At 33.6% G+C, this 23,271-nt stretch overlaps 1 protein-coding gene across 4 annotated transcripts; it reads right to left on the minus strand.

Annotated features, from left to right (window-relative positions):
• Positions 1–462: 462 nt before the first annotated feature.
• On the minus strand, positions 463–21,627 carry LOC106072043 (solute carrier family 49 member 4-like). 4 transcript variants are annotated; one of them, XM_056004591.1, is made up of 15 exons: positions 21,093–21,627; positions 17,040–17,153; positions 15,803–15,840; positions 13,923–14,130; positions 13,074–13,164; positions 11,714–11,877; positions 11,366–11,438; positions 10,219–10,271; positions 9,745–9,795; positions 8,794–8,923; positions 8,533–8,650; positions 7,365–7,432; positions 5,871–5,989; positions 5,022–5,204; positions 463–3,820 (listed from the first exon to the last, which is right to left on the minus strand). In XM_056004591.1, exons 2-15 carry the CDS (start codon positions 17,143–17,145, stop codon positions 3,648–3,650), a joined length of 1,575 nt encoding a protein of 524 aa, XP_055860566.1. In that variant the 5' UTR covers positions 17,146–17,153; positions 21,093–21,627; the 3' UTR covers positions 463–3,647. The 4 variants fall into 4 exon arrangements, with proteins under 4 accessions (XP_055860566.1, XP_055860563.1, XP_055860562.1 ...); XM_056004588.1 differs by having other exon boundaries at positions 17,040–17,160; positions 21,093–21,626; XM_056004587.1 differs by lacking the exon at positions 21,093–21,627 and adding an exon at positions 19,309–20,722 and having other exon boundaries at positions 17,040–17,160.
• Positions 21,628–23,271: the final 1,644 nt, after the last annotated feature.

Genomic DNA, 23,271 nt, shown 5'->3' on the forward strand with positions numbered 1-23,271 from the left:
AGTTACATGAAAAGTAGGCCCTATGCAAATCTAGCTTCTAGATGTTATACCCACACTTGGGCTTTGGTCTAACTTTGAACTGTATATTTAATAGCTTCTACCAAAACTAGATATCTAGATCTAAATTTAGTTTATATAGGCCTATTATAGTTAAATTATATATTAACCGAAACAAATAATATGTAATCCCTTGATCTTTGTAGTGTTTGATTCACGTCACGCTTCAATAAACATGTAAGAACACTTTCCGATCATTTTCCTATCAGATTTCCAAATAAAATCTCGAAAACTCCCCCCTTAGATGAAATAAAAATTATACCCAGCAGGGTCCACAGTCGAGCCCCTGGCGTAAAGCAATTTAAATTTCTGAGCTTCTACAAAATACCATTTCCCTAGTAAAAAGAAAGTTTGTCCAATCAAGCTACGAAAGAATGTGAAAAGACAAGACTTTTACTCCACAAGCTCAACCATATGATCTTTAATGTAATGTATGAATTTAAAATTGCGAGACATCAAAGTGAAGTGAACATTGTAAATATTTATTGTGGTTCTCATTTCATAGAAAAAAAAAGAACATAATAACAATAATTTGGTTTAACTGTTTTCAATTCAAACAATTTTTTCGTATCATTTTAAAATATTTGAGCAAGGGCCTCGACATAGATAATTAAAAGGAAAAAAAAGGTTGAAACTTTTTTAAAATGTTTTTTTTCCCTAGATTTAAAATTTACATTTTAAATGGACGGAAAAAGCTTCAAAAGGGGAGTTAAAAAACAACAACAGAAAGCATAATTATTTTGTGTAGTTAAAAGAGCTGTTGGCCCTTGAGCATATTGCTTAGGCTATACCAGACATGTCTATAGTCAAGTAAAAGCATCCCTTGTAGAGCTATCTATTATAATGGCCAACACTTAATGAGAGTCTTGTGTGGCCAGCACAAACATCAACAGCCTTTACTCCCCCAACGTAGAGTGGAGTGTCTCAGTGGCCACCTAAAAATCCTGCAGTTCAAAATCCCAGCCTTCACAGAGATTTAAACTCGAGATCTCTTGGTACAAAACCAAGGCAATTCACCCTGCACAGCCACCTGGTCCCTAAAAAAATTTGTTTTACTAGATTTATAAATATGCACTAACCATATATTATATTTAGTAGCAAAACTTTCTGCCATGAAACACTGAATGTTGAAAAACAAACGGCATGAATAAAACAAAATGATCATTATTAATTATTTACAGAATACTTTTTAAGCAGTAACAACAACAAAATGTTTTCACTTCAGTTTGAACTATACTTTCATGGCAACTAAATAACCTCCCTTTGGATTGACATAAAACTAAAACATGTTACAAATGATGATTATTCATTATGGCTAAAAGAGACAAACCTTAAGTTCATGTATATCAAGACTAAATATTTCCATAAGATTGAATGTCTGCACAAGTTAGACCAGTGATGCCCAACCTAATTCGACCCGCGGGCCATTTTTATTTCCGACACTCGTGTCGCGGGCCACATGAACAAAAAGTAGGCCTAAAAAACGATATTAACTTGAAACCCGTAGATCCTGTGCTTCATTAATTAATGGAATATTTGAAATGTATCTTTTTTTCCCCGCATCAGAAGATGGCTTCATTTCTCTACTTAAGATATCAGCAAGATTGGGCTTCATTTCTGTGCTTAGAATATGAACAACATTGTAGCTAGCTTTACATCGGAGTCATTTTCCTTTCTCTTTTTGGTAAATATTCCCATCAATCCTGCAATTTCTAAGCTTAGTTTAAGCTTAGTTTAACAATCTTTTATTTGCGGCTCAAACCAAGAATGCCGTCATATTTGTTTCATAATGTCGTTTAAATGTTGTTGTTTTTTTTTAAATAGCCACACTTTCTTTATAAAACAAATATGTTGGTTTATTATCATGTTCCACAAAAAAAGTAGAGAACCGTTCACTTTTCCTGGTAGTAAACATTCTACACTCAGATACCTATTTCATTAACGCACAAATGTTAAATGTCATGGAACTTATCATCAGCAGAAAAATTGAAACAATAAACAGAGATCCCATGCTGAGTTTCTTACACTAACAGTTTCTCCTCTGTCATCCTTAACTCTTTCTTTCCTAACTGACGATACCAGCGTTGATTCCACCAGAATGTGGTAAATAATTACGGAGAGAAAGAGTTAAAACTGAAATTGCAAGTTTGGTCCCAGATTAGCAAAAGAGAAACAGGAAAATTATGGAATATTTCAGACTTCAGACCGCAAGTTTGTTTTTCAGGACCAAAGGATATTTCATTAGATAGAATAATAACTTAACATGAAGGCTAGAGAATAGAATTAAGAATCAAAATGTGAAACAATCAAAGTGACGCAAAGAAGAAATACAAACATATGAGTCAGCAGATTTTCCTTTCACTAAGTATGAGTTTGATACATATATAAATCTAGTTTTCACATTGACTGCAAGTGGAAGTAAAGAATTACCTTAAATCTAAACATATCACATGGTAAGAAGATAAAAGAGACAAAAGAATGGAAGAGGAAAAAGACATATCAGGTAGGGGAGACAAAAAAGATGGAGAGAAAGGGAAAAAAAAAGAGATTTTTTATTCCTTTGAAAATATTACAGGGAAGAAGAACATTGTTTTATTTCAGGAAAATTGTTTATCCTTTAAGAGAGCAAATAGTTTTTTTTTATTCATCCAGGGTTATCTAATTAAATGTCAAGGTAAGTAACTCATGCCTAGAGAAAAATTACTTAGGAAGTGTGAATCAGAAGCCAGACCCGCTTGGCTGCCTAACAAGGGGACTCAAGTTTGAATCCCAAATTGAGCAGAGCTGTGTTTGCGGAAACCTTCTCCCAGATTCCCTTCCCCTCACTGGTCTACAAATGAGATCTTACATAACGCACTGAGCATGCCATAAGCATGAAAGATTCGCTATATCAAAACAGTTGAAAAACAAAACATGATGCCAATGTGACTGAACTAACTCTTAACATAATTAATACCATAAGTGTCTCTTGTTCATTCAATACCAAAAAAATTTGTTCCCTCAAGAAAAAACACAAAAATAATTCCAGACCTTTGTAAGTGAAAAAAGTAGAAACTAGCTATCAGCAAAGTGCAGCAAGAAGTACTAAAGTTAAATCTAAAGTTGGCAGCAAGCAAAGAACTTGTCAGGAAAGTTATGGGAAGCAGTTTTGTCTTTGTTTAGTTTTAAAAGATGCAAATCTATCTCTCAAATTATCAATGGTGAAAAAAGATGATATTTCACAAAATAAATGTGCCAAATAATAATTAATCAATTCAAAATATGTACAATCAATGATGAGAACATAACGTATTAAGGAATGTACATTTGCATTTTAAAACAACAAGTATAGATGTTAAAATAACATTTGACAATAAAAATTATCATTTAAATTACAAAAATGAATATACAAAACATGTTATATCAAATAATGTTAAGTATTTTTAAATCAGCAGTAAAAAAATTCTGCCAAAAGTTAAAACTACATGGAAACAAAATGCACAAAAAAAATGCTTGAAAAGTAAATGAAAATGTAATGTAGAAAATGAGTCACATACTTCACAGCCACATTGAACAACTTAAAAACTAGGACGCCTAAACTGGACTGAACATCAAGATGACTGGATGCCATATGGAGGTGGTGAATCCACGGCCTGCTCAACATACTTCTGTACTGAGACACTTTCATCCACCTCCAGTCTGTTGAACCGGCCCTTCAAGGCTAATATCATAGGGAGGCAAACAACAATTGAACCAATCGCTGTCCAGTTCATCCACATAGTGCCTGCAGAGATGAAATGAAAGAGGTGAAGGTCAAGGTCTCATACAGTTGTTCTCAATTTATTTTTTCACTCCTAATGATATTTTATAAAACCAAAAGGATCAGTGATTCCTGCACATTAGTGGCCCTAATATAGTATCACTTAAGTTCTCTGACAAATAACATTTCAAAAGACCAATTGTACCCAAAGCCATTGATCAATTAAAAATTCCCCATTAAACATTAGAGTGTCTACAAAATTTAAACAGTCCTTTACGAATCATTAACTTCAAATTAATTGCCAAAAAAAACAGGAGGAATGGCAGACGTAGTGCTGATTAATTATTTTTGAAAAAAGTAAAAAAATAACTCTCCATTTCTGAAGAGCTCCAACTAAACCTACAAAATAATATCTAAGATGTTTGAAAATCTTTCTTTTGAAATTTGTCATTTACAGTTTAAGATATAATGGGTAACTTTGGTGCTAGGGTTAACTTGAAAACAGTTTTAAAAAATAAATTCCTAATTCTGCCGTGATTCAGCTAGAGACTTTAGTTCAACAGCCAAGTGCTTAACCATTTAGCCATAATCAACTAGCCCATATTCAACAAGCATGAAATTTTAATTTAGAATGACAATAAACACTACTTTACAAATAAAACGATTGTTTTTATTTAATATGTTATTAAAAAAATATGAAGGAATTCCCTGGTGCTGTGCAGCCTTCAGCCATTTAAATCCATATTATGTGTCTGAAGTTCAACATCTCGATATATTGTGACGCAAATATGATTGTCCTTGACCAGCGAGGAATCTTAAGAATGAAGTGAGTTACTGCTTTAATTCTGATTGATGGGAGAAATCTTTCTGTGTGAACATAAAAGTTTCACCAGGCTGGAACCTTCAAACATTTAAGAACTTCATCTCAGGTTATATTTAATGAAATAAATATTTTCAAAATTTTAATCTTCTCATATACATGTTTTCTTAGTCTAATTAGTAAGGCTTGTCTTTTGAGTCCAAAGAATAAGGAGGAGTGCAGTAGTTCATATTCCTACGCAGTCCTTGCTAAGTCGAAATCAACATACACTTAACACAATATTCATAGTGATAACAGTTTAAAAATAAAATGCTGTTTTTAACAAACTATCAAACAACAATGTTCCTTTATTAAATGACCCAGATATTCACATACATGCAGAGATGGAAAATCCAGTGTACTCACCAACATTAGGAATTAGGAATACCGCCAGAAAGATCAAGCCACCGACATTGTTTAAGTAGGTCAGGAATCCATTGGCTGCACCCTCACTAGTTGGATAAGCCAGCTCACAGCCCAGCTCATAGATAAGTGGCACAGCAGAGTTGACCAATGTGTTTCCTCCAATTACAGAGATGTATAAGATGGCTGTCAAAAACAAGATTCATTATAAAAAAGAAAAGATAAGGAAAAAAAAATTGTCCAAGATTGTCTATTAAAAAGTTTTACTTTTTAAATTAGCATAACTGTATTACAAGTAGGTAAATAAACAAATACAGTACAAAAAACTAATTTATAGCCTCAATTTATTAACAATTTATAAAATATTTTAAGCCCATTAAAATTTTTGGCTACGAAAGTGTTATGGCACAATTAGGAAATTGGGGCGAAAAAATTATTTGCTTCATAGGAAAGGGAAAGTTTTGCTTAGAGATGTGAATATTAAAAATAAGACGAGGATTTTAGAAAGAATAAGGAAAAGTAAACAGATTATTTTGTTAGCTTTAGAGAGAGGCAGTTTTATGGACGTCCCATCATTATTACTAAACTTATTAATTGACATTGTTCACCATCATCAAGTACCTTTGTATTGTTAACCTTAGGCCTGTGATATTTGATCTCATTATTTGAGTGTTATCTCTGTTTGACTTATCTGCCTAAGACACAGTGCAGAAGCAGCTAACAAAAGGAACAAATCCACTCCACACCTGCCCCCAACTACTTAAGTGAATGCTGACATTTTTATGATAATTCAAGGCCTTCATTTCTTGGGGCTTGAAAGCTTAAGCCATGGTGTTTGACCTGTGGACATACCGTAAGAACTTGGTATCACCTGTACCAGCACCAGGGCAAACACTGTAAAACATCCAGCACTGAGTAGAAACATGACCAGAATGAACAGTTTCATCTGTCTAGCAAACAAACTGGCAAACCTGGAAGTCAAAAGAGAAACAGAGAAAATAATCTAGATGAATATATTGTACTGGTCACATGACACCCTCATCAACAGTCGGCTATAGAAATAGGTGAACTTTCTTTACATCATCTGCCCTATAAATTTGTATCTTGGGTTACAGATGACAAGACCATTATCTGAGATGAACTGTCCAGTGGTTTCCAAATCAGGCAGCTCTCCAAATAGTTTTTATCTTCTATATAGGGGTATTTTCAGTGTCTTAATCGGGCCTCTCAATAGAAAATACAGTTAAAAAGAACACAGCAATGATACTCTGGTGACACTCCGCAAGGACAAATTTCAAAATATGTTGTCTCATTCTGTTGTGTCTAGTTCAAAGGTGAAAAATTTGACTTTGTTCATGTCATTTTCTGTTCCATATTTTTATTTCATAAATGTTTCAATCCAAACATTCATTTTCCCAATACAAACTGAATGAATTTGAATGAGAATGAGAATAAAATTGGAGCCTGTCATTCCACCCAGAAAAATTAACATGTCAGTTAGTTATTTAGAGTAACAAAAAAAAAAACCCAACCTAAAACAAATTAATTCCACTTATCTTATTCAATAATAATTCATCATTTTCATGGTAAACCAGTAACACCTGACAGACTAAAAACGCAAAATACTTAGGTGTTATAATAAATGAAAAACTGTCATGGAATCCCCATATTGATGAAACTATCAAAAAATCAAACAAAGCATTAGGCTTAGGGTTTATTAAAAGAAATTTCTATAAATCAAATAAGAACATAATATTAAAATGTTATTTAACCTTGTTATTTAACCTTGGTAAAGCCTTGGTTAGGCCAATAATGAAATATGCATCCTCACAAAATAGTGAGATTCATAACAAACACATATTCACATTTGACTAGAGTAACACCTTTAGTTAAATCACTAAATTTAAATTTAAAATTTTGAAATCCTTCAGGATAGAAGACTCAAAAGTAAAGCAACAATTATACATAAAACACTGAACCATAATCTTCAAATACAAAAACAAAATCTAATAAAATACTTAGAAACACACAATGAGGAATTCCTCATTCCATATGCTAGGACAAAATTTTTACAAATGCTCCTTCTTCCCTAGTGCTATTAGAGCATGGAATGGGTTGCCTGAACTAGCAGAATTTAGGTCATTGGTTAATATGTATGACTAAATGCATGACGCATAGGACGTAATCATCTTCTTTTTTGAAGTAACGTCTGTATTATATAAGAAGAAGAAATTAACTACCATACCAATAAAAAACTTAACTGACCTATTCAAAGCATTTAGAAAGATAAATTTCAAGAGAAAACAAAAAATAAATAAAATTTAAACAAGCTAATATGATTATTACCTTCCAATCAACAAAGAACCAGCAAATGATCCTAAAGTTGCGTAAAAACCAATCCAACCAGCCTGGTCCTAGAGGACAAAAGAAGGGCAAGATTTTGAGTTATTAGTAATAACTTTATTGAGATTTTGGTAATATAATTGGTAATGTTCTTGAAGAATAAAAACATTTGTAAAACAATTTTTTTTTAATGCAGAGATATGGTTCAAAGTATTTTAAATATCTTCTGATAGGCTAAAGATCAATGCATTTCTTTAAAAAAAAAAAACAATGTAAAAATAATAATAAAAACAATGATCAACATTAAATAATAATAAAAGATAATCCTGAAAAACTATTTTTGTGAAAAGAAAAAAAAAAGGGAGTTGGTAATTGTGTTGATAGCATCAGTGAAAAAAGTGTGTTTATCTCAGTAGACTGTACCATTTAACTGACTAGCTGGTTAAAGACTTTCAGTTTCAAAAAATATTAGCAAGTGTCCAGAACTTCAAAACTTTTCAAAGGGATGTTAACAAGGCTTCCATGATGCTAATATGATTATTGATCTATAGGCATGGCGATGAAGCTAAAATGTTCCTTACACGTGTCCAAACATGGACAAATACATATTTTGACTCCTAATAGGCGATACCATCGTTGATTTGACCTTATTAAATTAAATTAATATTTAATTTTATAAACTTTACTTTCTGTTTTATAAAAAAAGCATGTTTTACCCTTTAACTCTATACTAAATAAAACATTTTCTGAAAACAAAAGAAAAAGTTATTGAAGCTTAATCATAACAGGGTAGTGAAATGGTAATGAGCAAAATGAAGAATTCAGTTGAAACGTGGAAAAATAATTACGGAGAGAAAGAGTTAACAGCCTCTACACATTTTCTTACTACGGTATCTGTTGGGGGACAAGCTTGGGTTTTAGTTTTAAGTGATTTGATTTTTGATTTGAGGCACATCGGCGCAATTTAGGCCATGTCGTGCCTGCAGTCCCCTAAGGATCCCTCTCTCTCTAAACAACAAGGGCCAGATTCTATACAGTCATATCATTAAAATCAAGGTCTATTCACAGTGGGTTTTAGTTTAGGTTTTAGCTAGAAAATCTCTTATGAAAAGGAACCATTGGAAATATTACTTCCTATGTGAGGACTGAAAAATTGACTTCTCAAACTCACCTCATCAACATGTGTGAATGAGAAAGCGCTCAAATTGACATTCAGTACACTGGCCCAACAGTTGATGACACCCAAAGACACACCATAGATTACAGCTAACAAGACAAAGTATTTTTTGCTGAAACGATTAAACAGAGTTTAGGGTTAGTTTTTACTAGACAGGCAGGCATGCAGGCAGACAGAGTGAGTTGATATAAGTTTTGTGGCCAGTAATCTTAATGAGTAATCTTCGATATTAAGTCATTCCTATTGCATACAAACCTTCTTAGTGACCACAGGCCTGACCAGTATTTCTCTCTCTCAACTGATGCAGACAAACAGGGAGGGTGTGGTGGTTTAGCAGGAAAGTAAATCAATATTATGAGAAATATAAGTCCAGCAAAGCCACATGCTGTAAACAAAAATTTATAGCCCTGGATTATTTGGAAACACTTATTTTAAAAAAGAGTAATAAATTTATTTCTTTAAAAAAGTGAAGACTAGTCAAATTAAACAAAATATATATACAAGTTCTTTGCTAAATCCCTTCAACTTTTTTTTTAAGTAATGTAAAGCGCCCCCTTTTATACCGCAATCTATAGGGCAGATGATATGAAGGTCATCTATTTCTATGGCCAACAGATAGTAGAGTGTCATGTGGCCAGCAAAATGACCACCCACCTTTACTTTGCCGAACTCAAGGCAGGTACCCCATTGGAGTTGGATGGACTCATAGGTGTCCTGAAAATCCAAAAACTGAAAATCCAAGTCTTCACAGAGATTCGGAAGCTAAGCACTTTACCACACAGCCACTATGTCACTTTTTTTTAGAAAAATGGTAGAAAAATGTAGTGAGTGGTCCCAGATATTTTCGTATGTTTGGGAATATACATCTACTTAATGAGAAAACAAGTTCAGGAATGTAGTTTTTCTAAGTAACTAAAGCAACTTAGTTTTGTCTAAGCAACTTAGTTTTGTCTAAGCAACTTAGTTTTTCCTAAGCAACTTAGTTTTGTCTAAGCAACTTAGTTTTTCCTAAGCAACTTAGTTTTGTCTAAGCAACTTAGTTTTGTCTAAGCAACTTAGTTTTGTCTAAGCAACTTAGTTTTTCCTAAGCAACTTAGTTTTTCCTGTATAATTTAGAGTATTGTTTACATAATGATGCATAAAAGTCTAGCCCCCACAAACCTTTCCCTTCCTTTTAATGAGTCTTAATATCACTTAATGACTTACAGTAGTACATATACTTCATGATTTCATCTCTTTCTCTTTGAATTCTGGCAGCTGAAAGTAATAGAAAGATCTCATAAAAACACATTATTTTCCAACTTAAAATCTTGGGAGGTAAATTTTTTTGGTATATTAAAACTATGAAATTTTGCTCTTCTAATAGACCATTTAAATACTTAAATTACTTTTAGATCTTAACTTTTTTTTTTACAGTAAAGAATGCACAGCAATGGTGAACAAAGTATCCTTAGTGTTAAATATTTCAAACTTAGTGAAAAGAAAAATTAGAAAATTTAGAAAAAAAATTATAACTGATTTTTAAAGGTTAGTAGTAAGATATTTAAAACTAAGATTAAAAAGTAAAAGTTGTCTACAATTATCACTTATAAATATTATATGCAGTAAACTTGTAGCATGTTAAGTAACAATGTTGAATTCTAGCAAAAGTATCAAGAAGTCAAGAGCATTAACTCTTACCTGTAACATTCCCTGGCTCCATGGTGCTCAGAATCAGATGACTAGCTGAAGATCTGAGGTGGTTCAAATTTGTTGAGGATAAAACAAAATATTATATAAATATCCTATAATAAAATAAAGTAAATAAAATAGACAATTTTTGATGAGCCTGAAAATAGGACTATTAGTTTTTTATTTTATGTAAATTCAACAGCCTATTACATTGAAAGTTTCCCTACAATATGCCAGTTATTTGCAAAGCAAAGATATTTCTCTATAACCAATATTATTAAAAATGCGAGCATCTAGCAAGTTATATAACCCCTGTTAAGCAGCTTTGTTCAACTTATTTGCAATGACTCTTCTGGATAGTATACATCTATCCCTCTCCCATCATTGCCCCTTCTCCTGTTAATGACAATGGTTCCCCCGACCCAATATCTGAGCCACATTTTAAGGCCAGAAGTTGGACTAGTTGTCCGAGGCTATTTGCGACGCATGCTATTGCGAGTATTCTATATCCATGCTTATATCCATTACCTCTTCCAGCCTTAACAATCTTACAGAACAAGAATGGTGTTTGTTAGCCTTGGCTGTCTACCCACCTAGGAGAAGGTAAGAAAGAACCCAAACCTCTGATCCAAAACTGCATCAGAACCTGCCATTACATCTGCTGCATGGATGGGGGCAAACTGTAGTGTGGGCAACAATGTTCTGACCATAAATTATGGTCATTAGTAGGAGATGATCAATAGTCAATATAATAAGTAATGAACGGAAATAATAAGGAACAAGTCACATTGGGCAGATAACCTCAAAAGAATAAGTGAACAGAGGAACAAAGATTGTTCTCCAGCAAAAAGGCAGGTATCCCAAAGGCAGATCAAGAGTAGGATGGCTTGATGATCTAGAGGAAGAACTACAACAGCTAAAAGTCCGGGCATGGCGACATAAGTCCCAGGATAGATTAGAGTGGAGAGATGTATTAGAGCACGCAAGGGCCCTCCATGGGCTGTAGTGCCACTGGGATGGATGGATGGATAGATCAATAGACACTTCACAAGTGAAGGAGAGCACTGAAATGTACCTTGTGTGACCACCTATCTCCAATCTAGTAGCCAATGAATGTGTTAACTATTACAAACAAAATGTATTCACCTGTACTTACACTGAGGTAGACATTGGTGCTGCTGTCGTTGTCACATTCAAGTTTGGTGGACCATCACTTACAAGGAATGGACCTTTTCAACAAGAGAAGGTAAAAACATAATTAGTCACAAATATTCAATTGATGTTATTATATGTATAAGATACAACATTTCAGAATTTAAATCACTATATAAACTAAAGTGGTTGCCTGTTAAATGAAAGAAGACATGTGACCTCTCTAAGCATCACTGTATAATGTAAATCAAACTTCCAAAATGTGGATCAGAGTTTTAACAGTCTCTCATGACAATCCCAAAGTTATAGTGTGTCTAAAACATTCTCAGTACAGCGAGGTAATTTACTTTACCTAAAACAAACGGCAGAGCTGAACCTAAAACACTGATAGATGTTCCTATGGCTGTGGCAGTTATCCTTTCATTTGCAGGGAACCAGATTGCAGAGAGCGTGGGCATCCCGCCCATTCCAACAGGTCCAGCAATTCCATTCAGGAACTGACCAATGTGAATTAAACTATGAAGAAAAAATTACTTACATTGAATAGCACATCAAAATAAATGCAAATAATTTTTTTATAGTTATTTTTTTTTTTATATTTAAAAAATAAAAAAAATAAATCAATAGTTTCATTGCATGAGAGAAGAGAAATTAAATCCATTTCCAATCCACCAAAATGGAAATTTTAGAGAGGCACCCACTCAAAACCAAAATCCACAAATTTGGCACTAAAAACTGTCTCAAAGGACTAATTTTATTCAAGAATTTCTGAACCTAAAAAAGAAGTAGGCCAACAACTAGGAAATATAACTCTGGAATCAGTTAAACAATGCAATGGATTTCCACCCTGGGAACAGCTACCATGCCAGTAAACCACTTAAGTATGCCAAACAGTCAGATTGTCAGCCTGACCAATGCAAAAACAGTCCTACAAAGCTTGAGTGTTCAGAACAGCCATTTTAAAGCTCAAAAAACGTTAACAGCAAGAAAACTGTGGATACACAGTACATTTTAAACTATAAGGAAACATGAAGGCTGACACACTTGCCAAGAGAAAGAAAACAAAGATACAGTTGAAAATTGCACTCTATTGGAAGAAATGAAGAAACTAATTGTAAAACCAAAAGGCAGGCGACTCAAAGGCAGACCCCGAATGCGATGGATAGATGACGTGGAAGCAGATCTGAAGCAGCTTGGGGTTAGGGCGTGGAGACGAAAGGCCCAGGAGAGATCTGAATGGAAGGATGTGTTAAAGCAGGCCAGAGCCCTCCATGGGCTGTAGCGCCACTGGGATGGGATGGAATTGTAAATAGAATAAATGAGAAATGGATAAGCTATTATAAGCACAACATGAACAACCTCAAATATTTCGCCTCAGAATGGGACACAACAGACTGAAACACATATTTCAGAAGCTGAAAAAATTAGCATGGAGTAACACGAGAGAATGCCAACCATATCTTTAAAACTGCATTCTTTATCAAGAGGCCTGAACAAGACACTGACCCCATAATACTCCAATAGAAGACAAACTATATGGAGAGCTGCCTGATTTGGAAACCACTGCACTGTTCATCTCAGATACTGGTCAAGTCATCTGAACCCTCCAACATAATAATGAGAACAAAGAAGAAGAATATAACAAACTTAAAGCCAAAGTTTTTTAACAGAGGCGCGTATAAATATCCAAAGATAATCATCTGACAACTTACATGGTGGCAGAATTTTCATCTGATGTGATCACTCTACAAACGGTGCCAATAAAAACACAAAACATGCTGGGAACCACTGCCCACCTCAGACCTGCAAGGAAGTGTGATTGTACAGTATATATCATTTTGATATAAATCATTCAGCAGTTAATGAAATATATATATTATTCAGCAGTTAATGAAATATATATATTATTCAGCAGTTAAAGAAAAATAATTCTTGAAATCTGTTGGCATTGGAATAAAAAGGGGAAAAAAAGCAGACAACAAATACTTACTGGTTCTTACCATTTGAAATTGTTGTGTAGAGTTGTGCATCACACTTGGAACCCTAAAGCGAACAAGTGCACCCTTTTGAATGAACGGTCTACACCTCGCATACACCCTTCTGTCTAGTGGGGGGTGAGACTCAGATTTAAACTTGGCTTTAGTTTGATGTTCACTTCCAGTGACATGGACACTCTGGACTCGCGGACTAGAAAAATAGCCAGAGGCTGCGACGCAGGAGCTTCCGCCATATTCCGTTTGATCTACCAGGCTGACCATGCGGGGTTTGCTATTTATATAACGGCCCCTTGAGAGATTGTTGTGGGAGCTCTTTTACATCCCCGCACAGTGCAATGAGAATACTCTCCAAACCTCTTAGGCACTCCCACGAAGCTTTGTTTTGCTACCCTTTGGCCTAGTCTTCCCCTCTCACGATAGTTTCCACCCGGACGCTTGTCTGGGACTGGTTCTTACCAAGCATTTTTATAGATTATTATAGATTACACATTATTATTATGTACATGCTAACAAAGCAAATGTCACTTTATGAAAAAAAAAATAATAAAAAACAGGAATTCTGACCTTTAACCTGAAGCAGCCAAGGAAAAAATAAACCACACACAACATAGGCAACTGGACCCCAGTTGTTCAGCCAGGCAATGGTGGCATCACTCCAGGAAAAGGCTTCTTTACTGCTGGATGATATTGGGCCCCAAGTGTTCCATACAGCATTTTGAGTGAAACAATAGAGACTGAACATCAGTAGAACGTACCATCTTCTTTTATAGACCTAGTCAGAAACAATGAAACAAATTTCACTCTCAAGAATGAGGAGATTATTACTTTACATCTAGATTACAACCTCTACCTCCTTCCAACAACTTCCTTTGTAAATCATTCTAACAATAAAAACAATATGTAGCATGGGAATAAATACATTTATTTAATTTGATGTGCATTGCACAATTTACAATAGAGCTGTGAGATTGTTAACAAATAGATATTGAAATTTGACTAGAGTAAAATCATCTAAAATCAATAAAACATTTCAGGACAGAAAACGTAAAAAGTAAAGTAGCAATAGTTCACCTAACCATAGCTTTCAAATAATGAAAACCAAATTTATAAAAAATACCCAAAAGGACACAAAGATAAATGCAATTTTTTTTTGTTCCACATGGAAAATTTGTGCACAAGTGTTCCTTCTACCCTAGTGCCATTAGAGCATGAAATAGGTTGCCTAAAAGCCAATGAGTTAGACAAGTTTAATTCTCTAATTCACTAATTAACAAGAGGGACTAGATCAACACATGCATACATAGAGTACAGTTATCTTCTCATTTGAAGAAACGTAAGTAATTTAAAAGATAATTTGGAGACCTAACAATAAGTAAACATAAGTATAGGAACAAATGTGTTGAAGCAGATTAAAGCCTGCATTGGAGTGCGTGTCTAATATTTTAGCCTACTCCGCCTGATCTATTTGTCTACCTTAAGAGCTAGAAAACAATTAGAAATCTTATGCTGTTATTAGGGTCTTGCAAGAATGTTTTTTTGTATATTTTGTATTTGGTTCCACAAGGTTGTCATTGCCAGAAGTGGTAATGGATAAGAGCACTCCAATAAAATGCTTTCTAATGGCATGACAACCAGTCAAACTCCTGGCCTTCATGAGTGGCTAAGATATTGAGTCCGGCAGAACTGTTTTCACTAACAGAAGAAGGGGTGAAGGTGAGTAACTGGCACCTAAACCAGTAAGCTTCAGGCAGGCGGGCCCGTCAGCCATTGCTGGCTACTCCCCTAGGAGAATGACAAACTCTTATTTCAAACCTCTATTGCCTTACAGTTATACCCATTCATGGAAAAGGCTTTGAGGAAAAATCAGAAGCCAGCTACCCTTAGGCAGTTTGAAGCACTCAGTGCTACATCCTGGCAGAGTCTGCAATGCCACTGACCCCAAACTGTATTGGCTCTTGCCATTCCTTTGGATACATCAGCTGTGTAGAGAGGGTGACATTATTCTGACCACAGCTAATGCCCAGGAATTCATCTCATCATCCATCCATGAGATGTTCCATAATTGCTTCGCAATTGAAGGAGGCCATATTTCATGTTCACATCTATTTTCTTATTGTAATAGTAGTTATGCTGAGGTGCACAATTGAAGTCAAACTGAATTTCCATTTGTTTGGACCAATAAAATTATCTTATCTTTTATGTCTATTGAGATCTATGTGATCTGTTCACAGTTCACTCTGAATGATTCTTATTTAACACGTAGCAATAAATTTTAAAAAAAGCCAGCCAAGACTGTCTGTTGAGAAACACTGAAGCCTGTGATTAAGTTATAGAAATAATGAAACGAAGGTTTAAAAAACAACAACACACACACACACACAATAAATCTAATCAAAAGATATTGTTATCACAGAAAATCATTTATTTTCAATTTAAATACTTACTTTAAGAGCTATTTCTGCTTTCACTTTTATAGTTTCATCTGTAAAGGGAACAAACTAGAAATTAAATTGATGTGTTACATGTTACATTATGCACCAGTAGTGCAAGATTGTTTTTATTCCATATGTTTCTCATGTTGTATCAAATTTGCCAATGAAAATAAAATGTAAAATTATGAAATACAATTTAAAAAAAATGGACAAATTAAATAATACTGACTAATGAACTATTATATAGAGATGAGAAATAAGCTCTTTCAAAACACAAAATATTTTTATTGTATTGTGAAAGAGAAATTAACATTTGTTGTGTTATGTTTATTCTACCTATAATCAGAAACTATTCAATATTGGAGGAAATATTTTATTTTAAACACAACAATGGCATGAACTTATAGAGGCCGTTTCAGCAATATTGACGAAAATTTGTGTCTTCAGCTAGCAGACTTTCTTGCCAAAAGTACATTTTATAATAGCCAACTTAGCTACATCATTTCCATCGTTCTTCTGTTTTTGTCATTGTTCCAAAATATTTTAAGAGTAAATCAGAACTGCTCAAATGTTTATATCTATTATTAAAAAAGAAAAAAATATATAACATAATGAAAACATCTGTTGTGAACACCTCTTGAATAAGAGAATATAACAAAAAATAATCTTTTATTTAAAAAGCAAAGCTTATATTAAGCATACTTGTATCAATTAGCTTGGATCAGTCATGTAATTAAATTTATAATCTAGACTAACAATAAAAAAGCATTTATAAAAATATTTTTAAAATGGGGAAAGACCTGAATTTGAACTCATGGCTCAAGCCTGCAAGTGTAAAGCCTATGAACATGGAAGATTGTATAGTTATCTATTGTTTCTACAGTTTTGTTCTATTTTATTTTTTTCATGTTGTGTTCACTAAGACTCAGACAATGGTGTATAAAGGGGACTAATTCAGCTCATACCACCACTTCAGTCTAGTACAAATTCTTTCCCTTGTTTGAGATATCAAACAAAATAATTAATTACTAATAATTAATTAACTAATTGGTTAATTTAAAAAAAAATTATTCTTGTGTTGTCAGGTAAAATAAATAATTGTATAAAATTTCAACTTGATCCGAGATTGGGTGTGGGAAAAATAACATGTACAAACTTTTTTGACCAGACAGACAAACAGGCAGGCAAACAGACAGAGTGATTTGATATACGCTTTGTAAAAATGGTTACACAAGCATTGCCTACTAACCTGATGAATTGATAACTACACCAGCTATACTATTGTTAGTCAAGCTTTCAATGCTTTCAGTCTCACCAGAGAGAAGAGGCTGCTTGAGTTCATCCTTAGAGTCCATCTTTGATACTGATGGCTGGTCACATGAGGAAAGGAAAAAGTGACACAATAACTTCAAAAAAACAAACAAACTCTTTTAAGTACTAGTGAACCTCTCTGAAGTTACCAATGTTAATCAGCTTCCGAACAGAACAATTAGTTAACCTCTTTACAGGATAGTTGTATGATAAATGTAGGTCAAAGTTTACATTTTGTGTGTGTATTTAAAGGATAAAGAGAGATAACTGTAGGTTAAAGCAAAACAAGTGTGTTATCTTTACACCTCACAGAGATAAAGAAACCATGTTTCAATTAGCATAAAAAACAAACATTAAAGGGCTTGTATTTAATGTTAATTACTCTTCGGGAAAAAAAGATATTTGTAAAAGAAAAAGTACTACCCACAGATAGCCATAGATACATAGGGCTTACCTCTGAAAATTCTAATATAAAATTGTCAACTACTAATTTGAAACAAGAAATTGCTCTGCCAGGTAAATATTTAAAAAACTAAACGTCCTATTGTCACATAACATAAAGCAGCTGTTACATTAAGTCTATTTTGAGATTGTATTCCTGCAGTGCAAGGTCATTTAGAATAACAAATTATTTATGCTTTCATTGGTTGAATGTTTGCATCACAAGGTCATGGCCGCAAGTTAATTCCAGACCATAAAAGGAGCGGTAGAGAAATTCAGAGGGCAAGAGAGTTGATTGGTTGTTTCCAAATGCAGAATGACGTAGATGTTAAAAAGTATTTAAAGGATGAAGATATTCAGTTGGGAGTTTGGACGACAACAGTAAATTTGTTTTAACTAAATTGTATTGCACAGAGTGTTTATTATTCAAGTGATTCCTAGTTCCAGAATAAAAGCTGTGTATTTATTGTTAAAGGATCTCAGTTGTTTTTTTAATTTATAGTTTAAATTTATATCACCAGCATCACGATATTGTTTTAGTGTTTGGTTATTGTTTAAAAGGAGATATCTATACAAAATTAGTATACATCAGAAACGCATTCTCTGACCAACACAATCTCATTGTAATATTAAGACATCGTTGTCATCTGGCACACTAAATATAGCATCACATACAGCCTCAAAATATATCCTCACAACTACATTATTATTTCAATAACTATCCTTATCTTATCTTATATAATACAGAATTACTTCAAAAAAGAAGATAATTACATCCTACGTGTCATACATTCAGTCATGCAAATAATCCAATGACTTAAATTCTGCCAAGTCACTGGTTTTCCTGGCTAGCTCAGGCAATCCATTGCATGCTCTAATAGCACTAGGGAAGAAGGAGTATTAGTACAAATTTGTCCTGGCATATGGGATGAGGAATGTGCCTTTATCTTTGTGTCTTTCTGAGTATTTTATTAAATTTTGTTTTTGTATTTGAAGATTATAGTTCAGTGTTTTATGTATAATTGCTACTTTACTTTTGAGTCTTCTTAATTACTCTTGGGGAAAAAAGGATAATTGCAAAAAAAATACTACCCATAGATACATACTTATTAATGATATATTATAGTGATCTTTTAATGGTCTTTCTCATGACTTTTTAATATTACACAGATTAAAAAAAACTGAAACAAATATAGTTCTATATCTACATGCATTCAATTCTTTGACTGCCTTCATGGTCATATCTTAAAAATCTAATAAATTCTTCAAAGAAGATAATTATGTGTGACAGACTGGATTGTTTTGTTTTAAAAGTTTCCGATGTTCCTTCAGAAATGAAAATTATTACTTCCTAGTTCAAAAATAACCAGTGTCGATTTGTGGGAGAAAACTCGACAAAAAGCCCATAGCCCAAGACATCACAAAACAATAATGGAGCTGGATAGGACACACCCTGCGAAAACCAGCTATCAATGTTGCAAGGCAGGCACTTGACTGGAAACCACAAGGAAAGAGGAAAGTGGGCAGACCCAAGCAAACCTGGAAGAGTTCAGTCATCAGTGAAGCTGAGGGTACTGAAATGACATGGGAGTAGATGAAGAAAGCTGCTCAGAACTGAGTTCGGTGGAGAGGTGTGGTTGCAGCAATATGCTCCCCTGGGAGTGCACAGGATTAAGAAGTAAGAAAGTAAGCCCAAAACTCCAGCAAAGTCCAACTTTCACAACTATATAGGAATACACTAACAAAGAATACAGTTTTAATTTTACTTGGAAGCTGATGTTACTCTTCCAGATTTTCCACAGTTTGCTCATGACACCAGATGCCAAGCTTAATTGAGGTTTTTATCTCTTGAATGGATCCTCTATTTCTTGTTATGTTTGAGTCAACTTCTAATGTTTGGCCATTCAGCTGTATGCAACATCTTGTACTATCTCCACCACAAACTAGTATTTTTCTTCTTTCAGGATAAATTTCCATGCCAACTGCTCTAGCTACAGCATCCAGTTTTGAGGCATTATCTTGTAGTTCATCTGCATTTAATCAAATGAGGTCGAAATCATCTCATAGAAACTAGATCAACAAAATCTGACTGTTTTTGATAAGCAGAAAAGTTGTCAGCATATAAAGATATAAATTAAAAAAAACAAGTAAGAATAAAAAAATATATTTTTTAAAAATGAAGCTTATATTGAGTAAAATTGCCTCAATTATTTTGAATCAATCATTTGTTAACAGATACCTAGACTAACAATAATAAATTTGTGTATTTGGAAATATTTTTATTGTTTTTGTATAGTGCAACTTTCATGCTTATAGAATGCTCAGTGCTGTATGGTCCAAACACTTATGTGGACCAGTTAAGGGGAGGGGGGAATCTGGGAGAAGGTTTCTGTGCTGTCTTTTCAAATGCAATGAAAAAAAAATGGTCTGAATTCAAACTCTGGGTCTCGAGCCTCCATAATGGAAGGCAGACACAGTAGCCATTGAGCTAAACACAAAATAGAAGGTTTTAAAGTCTTAAAAAGTCTATATCAAACGACTTATTGCCCCTTAGCTTAAATTCTAAAGTACATTTCTATATAAAACAAAATTTATTAAAATCAACTAAATGATTAAATAACTGGTTAATTTTTTGATTGATCAAGTGTTGTCATCAACAATAAATAATTGTGCAAAGTTTCAACCTGATCTGAAAATGGGAAAAATAACTCGAACACCCTGAAAAATGTCAGTTATTAAAAGTAACAAAAAAAAACTAAAACAAATAAATTCTACTTATCTTATTCATGGTAAACCAGTAACACAGACTAAAAACCCAAAATACTTAGGTGTAATAATAAATGAAAAACTGTCATGGAATCCCCTATTGATGAAACTATCAAAAAATTAAAAAAAAGTATTAGGGTTTATAAAAAGAAATTTCTTTAAAAATCAAACAAGAACATAAAACTAAATGTTATTTAACCTTGGTTAGGCCAATAATAGAATATGCATCCTCTGTTTGGGACCCCTCAACTCAAGAAAACATAAAGACTGGAACAGACACAAAATAGAGCAGTGAGATTCATAACAAATGAATATATATTCACATTTGACTAGAGTAACACCTTTAGTAAAATCAATAAATTTAGAAAGCCTTCATGAGAGGAGACTTAAAATAAAGTAGCAATTATACATAAAACACTGAACCATAATCTTCAATACAAAAAACAAAATCTAATAAAATACTCAGAGAGACACAAAGATAAAGACACATTCCTCGTTCCATATGCTAGGACAAATTTGTACAAATACTCCTTCTTCCCTAGTGCTATTAGAGCATGGAATGGGTTGCCTTAGATGAAGCCAGCCAGGAAAACCAGTGACTTGGCAGAATTTAAGTCAATGGTTAACATGCCTGACTAAATGCAAGAACGTAGGACGTAATCATTTTCTTTTTTTGAAGTAGGCCTAAAGTAACATATCTGTATTGTAACAAATTATTGTATAATATTAATAATAAGATAATATATAGATATTATATATGATAGTAGTATTAGTACTGACTTACTAATTCTAGTCACACTAGTCACAGTGTAGTAAATCAGTTACTAGTATGTCCTATGTAGACTGTAGGAGTGTTACAGTCAGTGCAGACTGAGATTTTTTCAAACTGTGGTCAGTGTAGAAGACAGTATAGACTAATATGAAATATCTAGACTCTAGATAGATCTAGACAAGAGTAGATCTAGAATCTATTCTAGACTCTAGAGACTAGAGTCACTACAGACACTACTGACTGTCTAGGGACTGTAGACTCGATCAACGTCTCAAGACTGTGTAAAGTCAAAAAAAGTGTGTAACAGTAAAGTTGAGTAAAGTGTAAACGAGTGTTACACTGTGACTGTGAGTGTGACTGACTCACTCAGCCTCAGGACTTCTAAGACTAAACTCATACTAATCTAGATCTAGAATCTATCTCTATCTAAAGATATTAGATTAATCTAGATTAATGTATAACTAGCTCTAGAAACATCTAGTATAGATCTAGATTTTACTTCTTATTTCGAAGACAAAAAGGGGTGTAATTTACTAAAATGAAACCATAACAAATCGAGGTCAGGGGAGATTATTCAAATAAATACTGTACGCCCGGACCTATATACATACATGTATATGGCTACTGTTGTCTCGAAAGGCAATATCGATGCGCCCAGATGAGTCACTGGTTTTGGTTTAATCTTGAGACGGGTCAGAATCTGGTGTGGCTAATCAAGCCAATTCTAGAGCGGCAGACTTTGCCACAATTCATACATGTGTGTGCCTCTAATTCAGGGTTAGCGGACAGGGCAGCTTTCTTTTTTCCCCTCTTCTCTTGATTAAGGCCGCTTCTCAGCAAGGGTTGTCCCAGTACACACAGTCTGTCTTCATGCACTTCGGACTTGGGCTATGTTTTCCCCACATACTTTCGCTGATGCCTGTGGCTCTCATGTCTCGCTTGCAGACATCTCTATATGTTAGTCTTGGGCCGCCCTTGGGTCTGACTCCTTCCACAAGCTCAGCATATAAGATATCTTATGGGATTCTACCATCTGGCATGCAAGTGACATGTCCGAGCCAGCGTAATCATCTCTGTGTCAGGAGAGCATACATGCTGTTCATATTGGCCTATCTCAAAACTTCCTTATATATATTATATATAGAGATAAAATTGACGTTTTAAATAGAATGTTTGATATTTGACTAAACTTTTCTTTGTTAAAAAATTAGCAGGCTATTGTGCTGTAGACACTTCAGATAATGCATTTTTGAAGTAGGCCTACACTTAGGCTAAAAGGGAAAAAAAACAACTCTTGAAGTGTGGAAGTTGGAAGCACAATTGAGCATTGTGGTGAGAATAGAGATGTTTTGTAGTTAATGATAAAATGGAGATATTCGGAAATAAGTTTTTCTTTCTTTTTTTTTATATTAGTACAAATAAACCATGAACTATATTACTAGGAACATATAAAGTAAGAATTCTTTTTTTAAACCTTATATTAGACTTATTTCAAGTAATACTTGCTGTCTGTAGAAATTAAAACAAGAATTGAATTTCTGAGTTTTGGAAATCACTAAATTTCAATCTTAAGGTTATATAACTAATCATCTTTAATTATTACATTATATTAAAAAAATATGAAACATTTCTTTTTATGGAATGAAAGAATACTCAGAATGTGTGTATATAATTATTTATTTTCTACAAAAAAACAACAACATTAAAATAAAAAATCAAAGAAAGAAAAAAATATTGCTAGTAATAGAAATAAAGTACTGATACATGGATTATACATATTTTTTTGAAAGCTAACAAATGTGGACAATATCAAATAAGGCATTAAATTGGATGGACAACTGGCTAGGCATATTAGGAAATCGTAAGAAAATAAAAATATATCTGGATGGACAACTGGCTAGACTTATTAGGAAATCGTAAGAAAATAAAACATATCTGGATGGACAACTGGCTAGACATTTTAGGAAATCGTAAGAAAATAAAACATATCTGGATGGACAACTGGCTAGACATATTAGGAAATCGTAAGAAAATAAAACATATCTGGATGGACAACTGGCTAGACATATTAGGAAATCGTAAGAAAATAAAAATATATCTGGATGGACAACTGGCTAGACATATTAGGAAATCGTAAGAAAATAAAAATATATCTGGATGGACAACTGGCTAGACATATTAGGAAATCGTA

The sequence above is a fragment of the Biomphalaria glabrata genome, chromosome 11 (assembly GCF_947242115.1).
Source record: "Biomphalaria glabrata chromosome 11, xgBioGlab47.1, whole genome shotgun sequence".
NCBI lineage: Eukaryota > Metazoa > Mollusca > Gastropoda > Planorbidae > Biomphalaria > Biomphalaria glabrata.